The sequence below is a fragment of the Notolepis coatsorum genome (assembly GCF_963971535.1).
Source record: "Notolepis coatsorum genome assembly, chromosome: 4".
NCBI lineage: Eukaryota > Metazoa > Chordata > Actinopteri > Aulopiformes > Paralepididae > Notolepis > Notolepis coatsorum.
This window is the reverse complement of record NC_140168.1, coordinates 87,528,140-87,549,203: the sequence shown is the minus strand read 5'-3', so window position 1 is coordinate 87,549,203 and position 21,064 is coordinate 87,528,140. Positions and strand designations below refer to the sequence as shown.

The following is a 21,064-nucleotide window of genomic DNA, read 5'->3' as shown; positions in this document are numbered from 1 at the left end:
TCAGATAGAGGGCATTGCCCAAAGTTAGGTGGAGGATACTGCCCAGTGTTACCATCCTGCCCAGTCCAGCCAGGACCGGGCCTAGGATCCTGACAGTACCCCCCCCTCAACGGGTGGCTTCCAGACACCCGAAAACAACGTCCATAAGCAGGTGAGGGAGGAAGCCGGAACCCCGGAGAGGACCCAGGGAGAGGACCCGAAGACGAGGGACCAGGATGCTGAACAAAAAACCCAGGAGGGGCATAGCAGCCAGGGGGGTAGAAAACGGGCGCAGATGCCCGGAGAGGGGGGGTGGGGATGGGAACAGAGGCCCGGGGAGGAGGACTGGACCTGGAAACAGAGGTCCGACGAGGGGGGGTGGGGATGGGCACCGAGACCCGGGGAGGGGGGCAGAACCTGAGAACCGAGGCCCGACGAGGAGGGCTGGACCTGGGAAGCGAGGCCCGACGAGGGGGGGTGGGTACAGGTGTAGAAGCCCGGGAAGGGGAGCTGGACCCTGGAGCCGGATCCCGGACGAGAGGCCCTCCAGCCGCCGGACTAGGGACCGGTTCCGGAGAGCCGGAATGGAGGTGCGGCGGCGACGACCCCCGGAGCAGGATCCCACGCAGGCCCCGGCGAAGACCACGGCGAAGACCCCGGCGGAGACCACGGCGAGGACCAGGACGCCGATCACGGCGCAGAGCTGGACCAGACGGGGAGCCAGGATCCGTCGAAGAGCCGGGAGCCGGCACGGTAGCCGGACCAGGTGGAGAGGCCGGGCAGGGCGTGGAGACCGGATCGGTCCCGGCGGCGAGGCGTGGTGTAGGATCCGGGGATGAGGAGCCAGGACCCAGAGCTGAGGCTGGACTGGGCGTGGAAGCTGGACCAGCTGTGGAGGCCTTACTAGCCATTCTAGCCTCGGGGGCTAGGCTAACTGTGGGCCCTGGACTCACTGTGGGAACTGTGCTAGCTGAAAATGCCTGGCTAGCTTGGGACATCTGGTCCGTCTCAGGTACTAGGCTCACCCTGAACCTGGAGCCTAGTCTGGCAGTGGAGACTGTGCTAGCTGGAGACATCTGGTCTGTCTCCGCTACCAGGCTCACCCTGAACCTGGAGCCTAGGTTGGCAGTGGGCGTCTGGTTAGCTACTGTAGCGGGGCTAACAGGCGGGGCTGTGCTAACTGGGGACGGCCGGTTAGCTATTGGGAGGGGGCTAACGGGCGGAGCTATGTTAGCTGGGGATGCCTGGCTAGCTTGGGACATCTGGTCCGTCTCCGGTACTAGGCTCACCCTGAACCTGGAGCCTAGTCTGGCAGTGGAGACTGTGCTAGCTGGAGACATCTGGTCTCTCTCAGATACTAGGCTCACCCTGAACCTGGAGCCTAGTCTGGCAGTGGAGACTGTGCTAGCTTGAAACGGCCGGTTAGCTATTGAAACGGAGCTAACGGGCGGAGCTAGGTTAGCTGGGAGTGGCTGGTTAGCTCTTGACACTAAGCTAACCGGCGGAGCTATGTTAGCTGTGGACGTCTGGTTAGCTGTATGAGCGGAGCTAACGGGTAGAGCTGTACCAACTGGGGACGTCTGGCCATCTATAGTGGCGGAGCTAACAGGAGGAGCTGTGCTAACGGGGAACAGCCGGTCAGCAATTGGCACGAAGCTAACGGGCGGAGCTAGGTTAGCTGGGAGTGGCTGGTTAGCTAATGGCATGAAGCTAACGGGCGGAGCTAGGTTAGCTGGGAGTGGCTGGTTAGCTCTTGACACTAAGCTAACCGGCGGAGCTATGTTAGCTGTGGACGTCTGGTTAGCTGTATGAGCGGAGCTAACGGGTAGAGCTGTACCAACTGGGGACGTCTGGCCATCTATAGTGGCGGAGCTAACAGGAGGAGCTGTGCTAACGGGGAACAGCCGGTCAGCAATTGGCACGAAGCTAACGGGCGGAGCTAGGTTAGCTGAGAGTGGCTGGTTAGCTATTGGCATGAAGCTAACGGGCGGAGCTAGGTTAGCTGGGAGAGGCTGGTTAGCTCTTGACACTAAGCTAACCGGCGGAGCTAGGTTAGCTGTGGACGTCCGACCGGCGATGGACATCCGAGCAACCTCAGCGGCTGTGGGAGGATCTAGGCTGACCGTAAGCCTGAGAACAGTCGGCAGGCTAGCTACACTAGCCTTCGGCTTATGCTTCTCCATGAGGACCGCAATATGTTCAGCCATCTCCCACATCGCCGTCTGCAGTGTCGGGTTCTCAGTGGCGACCAGTGTTGTGCTAGTTACTGAAAAATAGTAACTCAGTTACTTTACTAGTTACTTCATTTCAAAGTAACTTCGTTACTGTACTAGTTACTTACACCCAAAAGTAATGAGTTACTGTGAAAAGTAACTATTTAGTTATTTAAAAAAAAAAAAAAAAAAAAATTGCTCAAGTCCCATGCCCCATATACTCAAAATCGGTTGATCAACTTGACAGTTTCCATTCACATCACCGAACTCTGCTAAGCAATGTGGTCTAGAGCGTTTCATTATATATTCCCTCCCCGCTGTATGTATATTTCTCTCCCACCCACCCACCCCCTCCTAATGTACAGTCCCCTCCCCATCATATGTATATACTCTGTCAGGATCTAGGGGTAACAGTACTGTATATTGGAATACCGTTTATGTCACAAATGTATCAGTACTAAATACCTATATGTCCCTATGCCATAAATGTCATGTATGTTGTGTATGTCATAAATGTCTATATGAATTGAAAATGGGGGACCCTGATGGAAACAAGACAAACGTCTTTCTCAGGTCTGCATCCCCTTAACAATTGTATGTATTGAGCCGTACTGTATTGTACCCATTCTGCAATCTGTTAAATAAAGTTTTCATTCATTCATTCATTCATCCATTCATTAATTCATTCATAACCATCTTGCAGCGTTGTTATCAAAGCATTGCAACGTTAGAATAGTTAGGATATCAATTGTGCATGAAAGGACTATATTTATATTGTTTGATTAGTATTATGAGATTCCCTGGCAGATTTTGTACAGTCAAAATCCGTTGATCTTGAGTTTCAGTGAACACATTGCACTCACCGTCACCAGTCTGCGGTGGTCGAGATGTAACGTTAGTCCAGTTGACTCCAGCAGCCCTTCAAACATGTTCTTTATCTCGTTTCCATGTTGTATATTAATTATCTCTCCAAGTAGTTGCTAAATGGTTTGTTAGTTCGTTATTATTACTGCGTTCTTATTATGTAGATTCATAGCGAGCGTCCTCTTGTTGTTTACTGTAGAGAGCGCCTATTTCTTTCAGAACGTCAGTGGCCAATCAGAAGTGCGAAACCAGAATGAGGCTACGGAAAGAAATAATAATAATAATAATACTTCGTTTTATATAGCGCCTTTCAGTCTACAGTAAACAAAACAAACGCAGGCGAAATAAGGACGCTCGCTATGAATCTACATAAAAAGAACGCAGTAACGAACTAACAAACCATTCAGTAACGTAAGTAGCGTTACTGAATTTCAAAAGTAATGCGTTAGAGTACTAGTTGCGGCAAAAAGTAACTTCGTTTCTGTAACGCGTTACTTTGTAACGCGTTAGTCCCAACACTGGTGGCGACCTGGTCGATCTTCCGGAGTAGGAACCCCCATTTGGCCAGTGAGTAACTCTTCATGTCACCGGCCATCAGGGCCAGGACAACGGTGATGGTATCGCTTGCCTTTCCTGCTGCATTCGTTAATGTTGGTGGCGACATTCTGTCACGACGGGGTTAGGTTGAATGCAATAATACAGAAAGGGAAGGAATGGAGGAGGCAGAGGCGAGGAGTGAAGCTTGGAGAAGGGTGTTTACTGTAGAATCCAGTGCAATACAAGGAGAATACAGAAACTAAATAACAAACTTCACAATACAAAAACAACAAACACTAAGACTTACTAGAGGGAGAACGGTGCGACACGACGTGGAGGAACAGGGGGTAACTGGAGGAATGTCGCCACAACGAAGGGGAGACAGACAGACACCTAAATACCCCGACTAATTAACAATTAAGAACACCTGGCCAACACAGAATCACAACAACACCTAGACAATAAGCAAAGAACAACTAAACACAACTAAACACAAAAGCAACTCCTAACAACCCAAAACAGTGCATGACATCACACCAGGGAAGGGAAAGACAATGACAGTACACACCATGACACCACATTAATCAAACTATTAATTATAGTTAACACAGTAGTCAGGATGTCCAGTGTACTGGAGCGCACCGATTGTTTGTCACCACTAGAGGGTGGTAGGGCGCCAATGTCAGGCCGAGGGCCAATGTCAGATAGAGGGCATTGCCCAAAGTTAGGTGGAGGATACTGCCCAGTGTTACCATCCTGCCCAGTCCAGCCAGGACCGGGCCTAGGATCCTGACAGGTGAAATCCTCTTTCAGTGCCTCTGTGCCTGTTTTCGTAGGCAGTTAGCCTCTGGTATGCGTGCCATTAGCGTTAGCCACGCTTCTAGGTCTCTTTTCTTTTGGAAAGAATGATAAAAAAAAAGTTTAACAAAAAAATTATGATAAAAAAAATATATATATATTATTATATTCGACTAAGAGGTTGGCCAGTCGACTACGGCTCCTTTCGACCGATTAGTCGACTAATCGACTAATAGGGGTCAGCCCTACTATACTGTTTAGTGAACGCGATGGAACGGATGGGTACTCGGTATCGACCGATACTGAACATTTAGGTGAAATTGAGAACGAGGTTAATTCTTTTGTTTTACTGTCCCGTCTACGAGGATGTGCGGGAAGTACTGTAGTAGAAAGTCCTCCATTCATGTCGATTTTCTTGAGCGGGATGAATATGAAGAACTTGACTGATGCTTCTGTGGTGGAACTTCATTTGTGGCAGATTTTATTTGCCAAGCTTGGGAGAGAAGGCAGAATACTCTGTTTATAAGACCGAGCTGTAATCTGTATTCATGCAGTCTGTATTTAGATAATGAAATGTAATGTGTAATGTATTAACACTGCAACAGTGTCTTATAAACCCATGAGGGTTGTGACATGAAAATAGAACAATCAATCAATCAGTCAATCAATCGATCAATCAAAACTATACCAGATACTGTATTCACCAGACACTGTATTCACCAGATACTGTATTCACCAGATACTGTATTCATACTGTATTCACCAGATACTGTATTCATACTGTATTCACCAGATACTGTATTCACCAGATACTGTATTCACCAGATACTGTATTCATACTGTATTCACCAGATACTGTATTCACCAGATACTGTATTCACCAGATACTGTATTCACCAGATACTGTATTCACCAGACGCTGTATTCACCAGATACTGTATTCACCAGATGGTGTATTCATACTGTATTCACCAGACACTGTATTCACCAGATACTGTATTCACCAGATACTGTATTCACCAGATACTGTATTCACCAGATGGTGTATTCACCAGATACTGTATTCACCAGATGGTGTATTCACCAGATACTGTATTCACCAGATACTGTATTCACCAGACACTGTATTCACCAGATACTGTATTCACCAGATACTGTATTCACCAGATACTGTATTCACCAGATACTGTATTCACCAGATGGTGTATTCATACTGTATTCACCAGATACTGTATTCACCAGATACTGTATTCACCAGATGGTGTATTCACCAGATACTGTATTCACCACCCTGGCCTGTCCTCCTAGGTGTGGTCGTGTGGGGGGTCCATGGAGGTGGTGCCCTGCTCCAGAGTGGCCCAGCTGGACCTCCACCACCCGCCCCACGCCCTCCCTGACCAGGAGCAGTTCCAGAAGAACAAGATCCGCATCGCCGACCTCTGGATGGAAGCTTACCGCCAGATCTACTACCGGAGAGACATACTGGCTCACTTCATCAGGCAGGTGTGTGTGTGTGTGTGTGTGTGTGTGTGTGTGTGTGTGTGTGTGTGTGTGTGTGTGTGTGTGTGTGTGTGTGCTCTTATTTTCCCATCCTTGTGGGGACCATTTTTTTTAACCCTTTCACTACCAAAGGGTTAACCCTTTCACTGTGCCAATACAGAAGGTTAACCCTTTCACTGCCACATGGCAAAGGGTTAACCCTTTCACTAACACACTACAGACGGTTAACCCTTTCAGTGCCACACTACAGAAGGTTAACCCTTTCACTACAGTGGGAAGGGACCACTGCCAGCAGCCAGAGGACTAACAACAGCAGAACTCGAGAACTACTAGGAATGTCTGATCCACCTAACCCAGGGTTCAGCAACCTTTACTATCAAAAGAGCCATTTCCCCCCCAAATTCCTCTGGAGCCGCAAAACCAATTTACCCTTAAGATGAAGATAACACAGTGTATAACATTTTATATATAGTTATCCCCAAGCATACCCCATATTTAGCATAAAACGCCTGACAATTGCATACCCAAAGTAATTTGTGATTTATTATACTTTATACTTATAGCACACAGTTTGTTGCACTAATGGAATTATAAAGTTCACCAAACTTTCAAACTTTTCATCAAAAAAGTTATAACAAAGGAAAACCTCAAACTCTTATGAAGAGGAGAAAAAATCCTGGCTGTGTAGACCTATTTTTAAATAAAACACAGAAGAGGAGACAAAACACTGGTGTCTGTAGACCGACTTTGAAATAAAACCCTGAACTATTCATGTATATTTGAGTCCTTCCCTTATTTGTGGAACATTTATAAAATAAAAAGTAGTCCACTTTGAAAAAAGACTACCATCTGTAGACCTACTTTGAAATAAAACCCTGAACTATGCAGCTCTATTTGAGTCCTTCCCTTATTTGTGGAAAATCTATAAAATAAAAAGGACATTTTTTGTTGTTTGCAAATTTCGCACCACATATCAGGCATACAGGTAAGCCTACATCGTTAGTCGTGAAAGCAAATTAATCTGTCCACGCTGAATTAAACCCTCTATTTTCCTCAGACTTTCCTTTTTTTGGATTTATCCATGGTTAGCTTACTGGGGGGTCGGAAACTCAAGATTAGACACTTGCAGACGTACTGTATATTTTAGTTGATGAAATATTTTAGTTGACTAAATATTGTAGTTGATGAAATATTTTTTCATTTCAGTGTCACAGTATGACATCGATCTCCAAAATAAGATATAAAAAAAAAAAGGTAAAAAAAAAAACAGGGAGCCGCAGCTGATTGGCTAAAGAGCCGCATGTTGTCGACCGCTGACCTAAACGGACAATATATGACGTATATCACGCCATACGTACCTTATGCATACTGCACCTGTGTATACTGTATACTTACTTACTCATAGTATATATTTAGATTATAGTGTGTATTGTAAATATATTTATTGTAATGCAAATATAACTGATAGGGCATACAGACCCTCAAACTGCCTACTTGTTCATATGCGTATACTCAGAGTTAATTATATTGTTATATTGTTTACTATTTAATTTTTACTTGTCTAATGTACTATAATTGTATTACCTGTATTATGTCTTCTACTATTACCATGTACCTGTACTTAGTTAGTATTTTATTAATTAAAAAAATATTTGATTTTTTAAAAATATTTAAGCCAAATAATATTGTGACAAAATAAAAATGCACACTAAATAAAAATACATATTTCTGGCCCATCTGATGCTGACCACTAGGAGGTAGGAGACCAGGTAGGAGACCACTGTCAGGAGGTAGGAGACCAATGTTAGGAGGGAGGAAATGTTCACTGTTCCTTTCATAACCGGCCCAGCCAGGGCCGGCCCTAGGAACGTTACACACACGGAATTTAGAATGTGTGTACGCACAGAAAAATCATGATTTATCACACGTGCGTACACCTGCAAGTACTCCGTGTTGATAAATGCCACTTGTTCTACGCTCCGCGCTCGTGCATGATTTTAAGTATTTGCATATAGAACCGCCCGTAATTAACCATATACGGTAATGAAACACCCCCATGAAATGTGGAAAAGTGGACTAAGCCGAGCGAACGCGTGTTATGGGAGAAATACGCGACAGGCTGACAGACGTGTACACGGTGATGTCGGATATGATATCCCCCTGAGGTCTAAAGTTTGTAGCTCCACCTTCTCAGAATATTCTATTTTTTTTGTTACATAATGTAAAATTACAGATTCATACCTTCAAAATAAGCCATCAATTGTCAAATTTGAGACGATAGTTTTCAATCAATGTCCTATCAAACATTCTGGTAAAATCCTAACTACTTTTCAGGATAGGACTAGAACTTGATCCAAGTTCATTCAGCTATCTGATGAGAGAACTACACTCCCAGAATTCAATGTGATCATTGTCACTAGAACCATTTCACACCTGGAGCAAAGGCCCAGTCATTCCTTTGTTATTCCAGTGAATGGACCCAGCAGGAGGCCTAGCCTAGCGACAAGCGGCCACTACATAGTTGGGTATTGAAAAAATGCTCATATACACATAGAGAATAATAATCAACAAGAAACATCAACTGTATCAATTGTATTGTACAATGAACAACCCTATATATCACTTTTGGATTACAATAGTAATACAAGGTAATGTACTGATTTCTTTTGATTTCTCTGTTTGAGAGAGAGAGAGAGAGAGAGAGTGTGTGTGTGTGTGTGTGTGCAGGGGAGTAGCTGGGGGGGGGGGGGGGGGGGTAGGATGATTCCAAGGGCCCAGCAAATGCCCCAATTTGTTTTATAGATTGGGGGCCCCACATTTTTTAATAGATTGGGGGCCCACAAATTGATTCTTTCATGGGGCCCAGAATCTCCAGCTACGCCCCTGTGAGCGCACCTTTCTACTCTAGAGAGCTGTCATCACCGTGATGCGCGCTTGAATGAACTGCGAGATAATTCATAACTCGTACACACATGCACTCTGTCTCTGCCATACAGTATGTTGTTTTAGCGCGACGTGGGTATATACACGGGCGAGGATGAAAGCATGTTAGACTACTTTTAATACATAAATTAACGTTCCGTCGGGTCCCGTGTATTCTCGAGAATGATAATAATAATAATAATGCAGGACCTCTTCAGATTATATTATCAACGACAGACAGTGAGAAACACAACCCCCCCCCTCTCGCGCTGAAGAATATGCATATTAGATCACTCAGTGATTAACACCTATGCGCTGTTTGTGTGTGCGCGCGTCCATGTATGTGCGTTTCGTGACGCGATGTAGTTCTTATCGCAAATGGAGATTATTACAAGCATACCATCTAGCAAGAATTAAACGTATTTACAAGTCGTATTAGGTTTAGCAAGTTGGGGGACGTATACCTTACATGTCAAAGCACTAGAAATGGCCATTTTTCTATTTTTATCGATTTCTGAAAAGATGTCCTTTTTGAGCATTTAAGAGGGATTCTAATTTCTTTTGTTGTCCGCCGACGGGTTCAAAGATCCAGCGTGACCCCTAAGGGTTACTTCCTAAAGACCATTGCTGCCTGGGCACCGCAAACACTAATAAAGACCGTTAACCACTGTTTGCCGTTGGTGTCATTAATAACCATGCTGGAATATGACTGCCTTTTTTTGTTTCGTTCAATTAATACCCAGGGATTAAAGTTATCCGTAAATTTTATTCCAAATCGCAACGGATTTTCCGAAATCTTTCGACCTGCATGGTTTAATATGATTTGTAGAGGCATACAATCTATTTTGATGTCGGTATTAGGTATAGCCTATATAAATTATATATGCATAGCCTATATATGCAACAGTAATTTGCGCATAACGCAGCATGGCACAGACATGTCACACGGAGCCCCAGCGGAGCCTGCATACAGTAAACTAACTTGATCGTTAATATAACTGTTGTCCTTGTATCTTTACGCTTATGAAAACATTTAATAATATTTATAGGCTATAGGCCCTCGTTTGGCCATAATAGCCTATTCTCAAATGGCTAAATCTCCTCGCTGACGGACCCAGTATAGCCTATATCATATATGTCTCCAAGGAATCGTGGGGCTCTGGGGAAGAAATGTTGGGAACCCCTGCTATAGCCTATATCCTTTAAAATGTTATAGGCTATTTTATTTACAGTAGTCTATTTATGATTTTTTTCCATAGCCGGTCTCAGTTATGCATGTGGCTGAGACGGATCGGGATGAGAAGCTGATAGGAGACTGCTTCTCGGCTACGAATTAAAGCCACGATTGAAAATAATGTACTTCCTTTCTTGACAATAGCCTACTATAACAATAATACGAGAGCATACAAGAACAATGAATCTCACTGCCATGTAGCCTACGCCATGTGTAGCCTGCTTATGTGATCAATAAAAACTTGAACTTGAATTCCATCACATCTGTGTGTGGGAGCTCAAAAGGCTGTTGTCACACAAATAAAAACGTACGGTTATGTATATAACCATAGTCATAGGCGCCTCCGTAATTGAGCAGGCGAAGCGGGTGCTCTACCAGTATTGAACTTGGGGGAGCAAACTCGTCTCTTTGCTCCCTCACTTTTTGATCATATGATATATCCCCCCCCCCCCCCCCATATATAAATATTATCTAACCATAACTATGTAATTTCAATCAAATTAATAATACGCAATGACACTTAATAGCAAGTTTTTAAGTTTCCAAAGACTGCGACACCCCCCTGTCCGATATGGTTTGATCCAGCCCCCAGCAGACAGAGCGGACGCGCACTCCAGTCTCACAGCGCTGCAGGCAGCCTCCAGGTGTAAACTGATACGCAGGCAGCGTGAACACTTTGTCACAACAGCAGGATCTTCCACTAAGTAAGTTCAGTTGTTCGAACAAACTATTATGTTAGACATCATCTTTACTATTGAGTGGTATAACTTCTACCACGCAATACAATAAAATTGTTTCCTGGTCCGAAATGCCATCTGGTCAATAATAATAATAACAAAGTTTCCCTCTGGTTGGCGTTAGCTTTAGTGCTAGCCGCTAGCTAACGTTGTCATATATCTAGATATGTGGTGTCGTCAGCTGGATAACGTTGACTTCGTTTGCAAATTTTAACGTTCGCTATGGCAGACGAACAGGGCCGGATTAACGACGGCCGCGGCCCGTGGGCCTTTAGTGACGAGGGCCCCCCCAAAAATTTATTTTTTATTTTTTTATTTTTTATTTTTTTTATTATAATAATAATGCAATAAAAGTCTGAAAATGAAGGGATTATGTCCATGAGTGTCATTTTTAGAAATTAAGGCCTGCCTCTTATATAAGCCTCTCTAATAAAGGCCTGGTGCTCTTTGCAGCTGAGGTAAATAGAAGACCCGTCCTATATTTGAGGATTTACGGTAAATCAAGATGTTCAATTATCTTAAGGTACAATACCTGAAATGAAAATGTGTGTGTGTGTGTGTCCAGCCAACCAGGTAACATGGCAGAAAAAAGAAAGAATACAGACATCGGAGCATTTTTCAGTACACCAAAACGCAAAGTAAGAACCCTAGTAGCCTAATAGCTCAAAGACTTAAAGGGCGGGCTCCACAAATAATGGATTGCACGGTGTTATTTGCACCCTTACTTACAATTCATTATGAATTGTAAATGGGGGACCCTGATGTAAACAAAACAAAAGTCTTTTTCTGGTCTGCATCCCCTTAACAATTGTGTGTATTGAGCCGTACTATATTGTACCCATTCTGCAATATGTTAATTCCATTTTTTAATATTATTATTATTATAGTAATTGGCTATCATAAACTGAGTTTTATAGTGAAAAGAGCAGCTTTATTAGTCAAGATTGAAGGCTCTATATTGCAGGAAATTGCACGTACAGGTTCATTAAATGAAAAAAATATCTGCCGTGGAGGGTGTCCGGCACAAACCACCCCTTGCCTGTCAAAAAAAAATTACAAAAAAAAATTACAAAAAAAATAAAAATAAAAATGCACCCCCACTTTCAACTATAACTAGGCGGCCATGACCATAGTTATATGAGCATAGTGATGCTCTGCGTCTATTGCAATACTCTTCATATCCAGTATTGAACTGAATAAATTCTCACATGTACCTTTACATACCATCATCTGTCTGGCCACACCCCCATCCGCTACCTACATAAGCAGGGGTGTGGCCATACCATCAGCTCCTTCCCAAGTCTTTCACCACAAGGCAAGACCACGGGGTCCTCAGTGAGTCAGACGCAGAGCGTCACTATGCTCATATAACTATTAGGGATGTCCGATATTATCGGCCGATATCGGCATTAAAATGTGATATCGGAAAATATCGGTATCGGTTTTCAATTTTTTTAAGCTTTATTTACCCAGGCAAGCAAGTAAGAACAAATTCTGATTTTATTTATTGTCAAAAGTATGCATAATGTTGTGTTAATTCCACAACAAGAGATATGTAATGTTAATTACCTGAAATTATTCAGTTTTTTGGGGGGGGGAAACCCTGCATATATCGGTATCGGTTGATATCGGTTGATATCGGTATCGGAAATTAAGAGTTGGACAATATCGGTATATCGGTATCGGTAAAAAAGCCAATATCGAGCATCCCTAATAACTATGGTTATATACATAACCGTACGTTATATATCGCATAGCTCTGCTCTGCGTCTATTGCAACGCAGGAGCTGAGCAGAGCGGAGCTCGACAAATGTACCCGCTGAGGCCCCCCACAACCATCAGAACCGGGGAGGACCCGAGCCCCCCGAACCCCCCTAGCGGAGGACGGGAGGGAGTCGGATCCGACTGCGCGAAGAGGAGACTTCAGCAACTAAACGCACAGGGTGAGCAGACCGTGGGGCGTACCCACGACTACACAAACACACAACCCGCATGCCACTAGGGAACGAACGGAAAGGAACAAACCCCCGTTACCACCCCAATATCACGGGGTCAAGAGCAAAAGCCCAACCCTGTGGCAAGGCCGTAGCAGCGGAGCGCGAAGGAGGACCCAGACCCAGAAAGGGACTGGACCCCCCCGGAAAAAGGGGGCCTGGAGAGGCCAATAACGCCACAGCATCGAGACCTCAGCAGGCGGTCACTAGTGACACCGCCCCCCCACATTGCCAGTGTATTCGGACAGGGCCCATCCAAGAGCAGGCCCTTCCCCCCTACAGCACGCCGCCTAGCTCACTGAACCTGGTATACCCAGGCAGTCACCCATCCAAGTACAACCCAGGCCTGAACCTATACAGCTTCCGAAATCGAACGAGATCGGGTGTGTTCAGGTTGGTATGGCTGTAAGCTCGAAGCACTCAAGAGGCTACACCCACAGCGGGAGCAGGCAGCACACCGGGGAGACGACCCCCAAAAGAGGTCGATCCCTCAATCCAGGCAACAGGCCACTCGACCAGAGCCTGGAGCACTGCGGACTAGACAGGCGCCAAAGGGGTCTGCTGAAACAGCACCCCGGCGGAAGGGGCGGAAGCTGGCATTGTTGTGCACCATGTCACAGCCTCCACAAAAAAACCCTGACCCGAGGCAGAGAAGGCTGACACAATTGGCACACGTCATGAAACGTGCGGGGGCACACTCACAAATCAAATCAAATGAAATTTATTTGTAAGGCCCGACAACACACGTTAATGTCCCCATGGGCCGTACACGTCTTCTTTAAACAAGTCAAGAAGAAACATAACAATAAGTCAAGAACAGAACAAGAACACCATAAGGTCCAACAAATTTAAAATAAATGCAAATAAATGAAAGAATGCAAGCACTCCCAGACATACCCCACAAGAAGGTAAGGAAAAACTCACTAAAACCTAACAATAGGGGAAAATGCTCCACAGGCAGTGTGGAGGAGAGAAACCTTAGAAGGGCCATTCAAGGGGGGATCTCCCTTTTTAGATGTCGGTGATAGTAGTGTTGCAGACTAACAGTTGGTAAGCATGCACTCAAGTGTGTAGTGAAACACAGATGAGTGCATGCAATAGCAACTGAACATTTTGAAAGATTAAAGATAGAGCTGATAGCGATAGCAACTGAACATTTTGAAAGATTAAAGATAGAGCTGATAGCGAATCTATTTGAGGCACAGGGGCGGCGCAAAGAGGGTCGGAACCTCCCTGACATCATCGCGGGACGTCCAGCACTCCGGTCACCACTACGAGACCGTCGGAGACAGGAGGGCATGCAGAAAGGGTCGCATCCTCCCGGCCTTCATCACCGGACGTCCGACACTCCGGTCAGCACTCCAGGACAGCAACTCACAGGGAGACAGGGAGACGGGACAGGCGTTAGACAGCTCGCGTGATTGTAGTGGGCGGACATAGCAATAGATACAAGTGGTGAGCATATATGTGAATAGAGTAGATATATGAAGTAAGCATATTATGTGAATAGAATAGAAGTACTTAACCCAGCAATGAAACCGCGTCGACGGACCAGTTGACAAGACCACGGACAGACGACGGTAAGTAGCTCACCGGCCTACCCCGAGAGTTGACTCCGCTACCAACACACCAGGGAACCAACCACCCCCTTGGTTCTAACATGAGGCGGTTGTTCCTATAACCCCTCAAGACAAAACTCCAAAACACAACTGCGGGTATACACTGGCTATACCGCAGTACAAGTGTTTCAGTTTTCAAAAAGGGGTTATCCCAGGCCTACGGGTCGATGAAACAATTTCGGACCGGGCCCAGCGGACCGGGACGTACACATGGATGCCAGAGGAGTTCTATAAGAATCACCTCAACAGCCCCCTCCCAGCCATGCTTAAGCAGGAGAAGAGAGGGGCGAAAAGAATGGAGAAGGACCAGGCTCCCTTAGCACAGCGCAAGGTACAACACAACATGGACCAAGCAACAGTGAGGGGTAATACGTAGTAACACAACCACGAACATCTCCATAACGTCAAACCCTGCAACACCCGGGCCGACCCGGCATTTTTCCCCCCGAAAAAAGCACAAGTCCCTCAGGGTACCAGAACAGCAGATCTGCGTCCCCGGCAGTGGCGGCCGGTGTGAACTACATTTGGGGGGGGGGGGGGGGGGGGGGGGTGAAGGGGGGGGGGGGGCAAGCAAATACTGACTCGAGTCTCGACATAATGTTACCCCGTTTCCAACGTTAAGTCGAGTTCATTCATACTACACTATTACACGTATGATCAATCCAATAATGAACACATATATATATCTTGTCATTTTAAACAAGTTACCATTCATTCATTCATCCATTATGCGTCACCGGCTGCGAAATTAAATGTTATAGTTCAACAACAACACGCTGTGTTGAGAGAGCGAGAGAGAGAGCGAGAGAGGGAGAGAGCGAGAGAGAGAGAGAGTGAGAGAGAGAGAGAGAGAGAGAGAGAGAGAGAGAGAGAGAGAGAGAGAGAGAGAGAGAGAGAGAGAGAGAGAGAGAGAGAGAGAGAGACCGCATTAACTCACTTTGTTTAGTTGAAACGTTGTCCAGGAGGGCTTGATAAAGTGTATATGTCCACTGTCCCACAGTCCCAGACTGTTGATGTATATCCACTGTCCAGACTGCATCCAGCTAGCCAAATAGCTTCTTGTTAGCCAAGTTAGGCACACCAACACAAGTACTGTGATGAGCTGTCTTTGCCCATTTCCGCATCGAACAGCCTGCAAACTACCTGGCGTTCTATCGCCCTGCTCTAAGACAAACTCTAACCTTAACCAACTTTGAAAGAGTGCCTAAGCTTAACCGTCGAAAGAACTTGCCATCATGCTCTAAGACAAACTCTAACCTTAACCAACTTCGAAGAGTAACTAAGCCTAACCAGTGTAGAAACTGACGTCGGCCAATCAGAGAGCGTCTCCGAGAAATGCGGCTACGGAAAGTATAGACGCTGCTTGCTTAGATGATATAGATCGCTTGAAAACGCGCCCGGCTTCCATCATATTTCAACACACAGTGCGTTACGTGCGTTGACCTATTTGATTGGCTGCGAGGATACAGCGATGAAACCAGTGCACGCCCTGCTGTGCGCGATATGTCTCGCCCCGGCCTGAGAGGTAGTTACTAGTGACTTCCTGTGAATGAAAAACTATTATTTATATTTCATATATTAACGTTATATTGTGCATTGGAAACACAAACATACTTAAAATGAGTAAATATTATTCATTTTAAACATGTTTATTTTTATTTCTAGGGCTCTAAAAAAAAAATATATATATATATATATATATATATTCTTCTTCTCTCTTTTAACCAGGGAGGGCGGCGCTCTAGCGCCCACTATCGGCCGGCCGCCACTGGTCCCCGGCGGACAACGGGTTAACTGACCTGGACCGGCGCGACCAGAATCAGTCCCGTGCCCTAATCACTTTGTGGGGCGGCGTGGCTCAGGGGTAGAGCGGGTCATCCAATGATCGGTTGGTGGTTCGAATCCCGCTCAAGCCCATGTCCATCCCACTGCCATTGTGTCCTTGGGCAAGACACTTAACCTACTTGCCTCGTATGAATGTGTATGCATGTGAATGAATGTTGGTGGTGGTCGGAGGGGCCGTAGGCGATGATTATTCGCCACGCTTCCGTGAGTCTGCCTCAGGGCAGCTCTGGCTGCAATTGTAGCTTACCACCACCGGTATGACTGTGTATGAAAGAATAATGGACTCTGTAAGCGCTCTGGGGTCACTGGGGTGTCACGAAGAGCGCTATATAAATCCAATCCATTATTATTATTATTATCACGCCATGCAATCATGCTTTGGTGAACTCAACGTTCTTGGCACAATTACGCAGACAACTGTGTCGGAGCTGCCAACTGTGTCGGAGCTGCCAACTCTGTGAGAATAGTATTATAAGCATCCCTATGCGGTTTTCCGACTCGTAAATGACATGAGTAGTGATCGGGCAATGTTATAGTTGGTGTGTGTGTGTATGTGGTGGCTTTCTCAAACTGGCATGCTTAAATAGAGGCAAATCAGAAAATAAAGAGAGGTTCAAATAAAGAATCTGGATCACTGGAATTGTCTTTTGTTGACGAAACTATATCAAAAACAGTGTTGTATTATATTGTAGCGGAGAGGTGAGAGACTGTTTACTCTCCATGGGGTCTTCACTGTCTATTTTGCACACCTGTCCTGGGTGTGAGAGATGATTATAGACCACTGCACTTCCGTGTTACATTGAGCTTGAATGCTGATAACAAACATTACACCTGGGTAAAACAGAGTCCATTCTCTTCGGATCAAATAACAAACTCAGCAAGACCAACGGCTTCTCTGTTACAGTGGGTGACAATATTGTCACAAGGAAAGATGAAATTACATACCTGGGTTCCATCCTAGAGGCAAATCTTTCCTGTGACAAAATGGCATCCAATGTAATAAAAAAAAGTCAACCAACGAACTAGATTCTTGTACCAGATCTCCTCTCTGGTAAACAAGAATACCCTGAAGACTCTGGCAGGAGCACTCATTCAAGGGTACTATGACTATGCTTGCACCTCATGGTACCAAAGCACATCAAACTCAAAGGCCCTAAAACAAGATTACAAACATCACAAAACAAACTGGTCAGACTACTGCTTGACCTTACTCCTAGAACTTACCTCACCCCTGCCCACTTTGACAACCTAGGATGGCTTAGAGTAGATGACAGAGTACAGCAACTTGCAATGGGCCTGGTCTACAAGATACACTACACCACTAAGGTACCCATGTACATGTCAAAATACTTCCCAAAGGTCAGTGAATACCACGACCACAACACCAGAGGGAGCTCCACAAATCATGTTCAACCCAGATTCGGCTCAAACAAGGGACTAAACACGTTTCGCACTTATGCCACATCAATGTGGAACGCCCTACCCACAGCTGTAAAAAGATGTGAATCACTACCCACCTTCAAAACCACTCTCAAAGAGCACCTACGGGAGGCTGCAATTCGAAACTGGCCCCTGTAAATGTCCAAACCCAACCCCCTCCAATGTACAGTTACCCCACCCCGCCTACCCAACCCCACCCCACCTACCCAACCTCCTCCAATGTACAGTTTCTTCCCCCTCAAATGTATATACTGTAGTGCCGAGAGATGGGAGTCGGAGACGGTAGCTCGGTAGAGCGAACAGCTTTTATTCAATACACAAAATACAACAAGCTACTGCTCCGTTGCGTGCAGAACGACTCGTGGTGGCAGGCAGTGCCACCTCCTATAATGTTCGGGCGGAACTCTTGTTCCTAACAATAGTTCCGTGGGTGAATTATGTACAATTAACAATCACTACACAAGCCCCCCCAGAATTCAACCACGGTCAAAATCTCCACGGCGGGGAGAGACCACGACCCGGCCGCGGCGTGAGCGGACAACCCGGGGCGCGGTGCAAGCGATTGCGCCCTCCACGGCGCCCGGGGGCATGAACCGGCCACGGTGAGTGCGGAAAGCCAGGGGCGGGGAGGTAGGGGCGGCGCAAGCGCCCGTGTCCTCCCCGACACCCGGGGGCACAGACGTCGACGAGGCCAACGGCGGCTCCGTCGTTGGCGGGTCCCGGGGTAGCGGCGCACGGCCTCGGCGGGGGGAGAGGGCCAGCTCTAAGGGCTGGGAAATGTCCACGTGGGCGGGTTCCATCTTGTGGTGGTTGTACCCCACCTCAAAGGCGAGCCTTCGCCAGTCCTCAGGGGCCTGTGGGCTAGGGTGTCCGGTGGATAGGTCATTCAGCAGCGTCGGACCCGAGTGACCAATCGCGACGTCCTCCCGGCGTAGACTGGAATCTGCAGTCCCGAGGGCCTGGATGTCGTGGTCGGAGGCCTGTTCCGAGCCCCTGTTGACGTAGTCGAGGTCCGGCTGTACAGCTCCGACGACGACGTTGGGCTTCTCGGCGACGTGTCTCGCGGCGCACTCGGAATCGTACGTGAGCTGTTGTCGTGCCGACCATGGCTCCGCTACCTCTGAATCAGACGTCGTGAGGGGTTCGTGGTCGGTGAAAGCTGTAAGAAGGCCGCCGTATGTCGCCTCATCGCGGACACATGCCAACGAAGCCCGTGTCTGTGCGTTTATTAGGCGGCCATGTCTAATGTCCACGAGGAGACCGTGTGCACCCAGGAAATCTGCCCCCAGTAGTGGGAACGAAATGTCGGCCGTGATGCAGTCCCACGTGAACCGCTGGCCCCCAAAACACAGTTCCACGGTCCTTGTACCGTAGGTGCGGATAGGGGTATCGTTGGCGGTCGTCAGGCGTGGACCTCTATTATCGCCGGCGGTGTCCTCTTTCGTAGCTGGCAGGACGCTCCTCTGAGCTCCGGTGTCGCAGAGGAATTTGCAACCGGAGAGTGTGTCTCTAATGAAAAGCAGCCGGTCCGACATACCTGCGCTCACCGCCGCTACTGGGCGCAGGTGTCTGCGTTTCTGCGTTATGCCGAAAGTGCAAGGGGAACGGCATCTTGTCGCCCTGGCGCCGAAACGTGCGTGGTAAAAACACAGGCCCGCGGCAGCGCTGCTCCTGTTCTTCCTCGCCCCTCCCCCCTGCGGCGTGTAACCGCGAGTCGAGGCTATTAGCCCTGGGGTAAAGTGTCGAGTGGCCAGGTAGAACCGATCTGCCTCCTCTGCCAGAGCACGGGGATCCACAATGTTTGTATTGGCTAGTGCCGTCTGTACCCGTGGCGGCATGTGTCTGAGGAACAGCTCTTTAAATAAAAAGTTCGGCTGCTCGGCGCCCAGCAGGTTCAGCATCATCTCCATATGCGCCGACGGCTTGCTGTCTCCCAAGCCACGTATATCCAACAAGCGTCGGGCCCGCTCAGACGGCGACAACTCGAATATTCTGAGTAGGTGCGTCTTAAACGCCTCATATTTATTCCGTGCAGGCGGAGCTGTTATGAAGCCTACCGTCCTCGCCGCTGTAGTGCTCCCGAGGCTCGAGACGACGTGGTAATATCGCGCGGCGTCGTCGTCAACCCCTCGTAGGGCGAACTGCGCCTCCGCCTGCGCTCCCAAAACTCCGGCAATCGAATAATAACGGCATCGTTTGCCATGTTCGGTTCGGTCCCTGATACTTCAGCGAGACCAACGTCGGGGTCACCAGTGTAGTGCCGAGAGATGGGAGTCGGAGACGGTAGCTCGGTAGAGCGAACAGCTTTTATTCAATACACAAAATACAACAAGCTACTGCTCCGTTGCGTGCAGAACGACTCGTGGTGGCAGGCAGTGCCACCTCCTATAATGTTCGGGCGGAACTCTTGTTCCTAACAATAGTTCCGTGGGTGAATTATGTACAATTAACAATCACTACAATACTCTCTTTTTAGACTATTTTTGTGCTCACAAACAGTACTGTATATTTGTAGATCTTGTATGTCATAAATGTCTAGATGTAACAGTACTGTCTATCTGTATGTCATGTATGTCATATGGAGTATGTTATATATGTCCTGATGAATTGAAAATGGGGGACCCTGATGTAAACAAGACGAAAGTATTTCGCTGGTCTGGTTAACAATTGTGTGTATTGAGCTGTACTGTATTGTACCCATTCTGCAATCTGTTAATAAAGTTTTCAATCAATCAATCAAACTCATGGAGGAGAGAGCGGGGGGAGAAAATGAATGAATGTGGATGAGAGCTATACTATCTGCTACTGGATTGGATATTGTCTATTGTATCATGTCCCCAGCACCCCCACAGCCGTAGCTACAACCACTTAATGTCAAGGCTCTCATCCACAAGGCAGCTGGGTGGCGTAGCGGAGATTGCGCTCGTCACCAATGTAAGAGACTCCGGTATCGAATCCCAGTCTCAGCATTGCCTTCGGCTTGGGCTGGCCGTCGTACTGGCTAATTTGGCAGAGTCAGCGGGTGGAAGTCGATGGGTGGGGATTGGACGTTGTGGACAGCGACCCCTACAGGTCGGTTGGGAGACGCCTGCACAGCAGAGACAGGAAGTGGCGAGGGTAGTGTGAGCCTCCCATGCGTTACACCTCGCCAATGAGAGTCTGCGCTGGCAGGCGAAAAGATGTGACAGGCTGCCTCCTCGCGTGCCGGAGGGAACACGTGATGCAAGGCTTCTATCCTCTCTACAACCGACCAGTGGGGGGCATAGACGTTCAAGACAGGGGAGGGGAGAATTGGATACACGAAATTGGGATGGGAGAAAAAAATTTAAATAAGGAGAAAAAAGTGGATAAAAAAAAGGCTCTCATCCACATTCATTCATTT

At 47.0% G+C, this 21,064-nt stretch overlaps 1 protein-coding gene across 5 annotated transcripts in view; it reads left to right on the top strand.

Moving 5' to 3' along the window:
- The window catches only part of LOC311227199 (polypeptide N-acetylgalactosaminyltransferase 15-like), a 102,119-nt gene that overhangs the window by 63,873 nt on the left and 17,182 nt on the right, over positions 1–21,064 (top strand). For all 5 annotated transcript variants that reach the window (XM_084312759.1, XM_084312761.1, XM_084312760.1 and 2 more), the window contains one exon: positions 5,700–5,894. In XM_084312759.1, the coding sequence (XP_084168885.1) occupies positions 5,700–5,894 (195 nt within the window). The remainder of the gene's footprint in view (positions 1–5,699; positions 5,895–21,064) is intronic.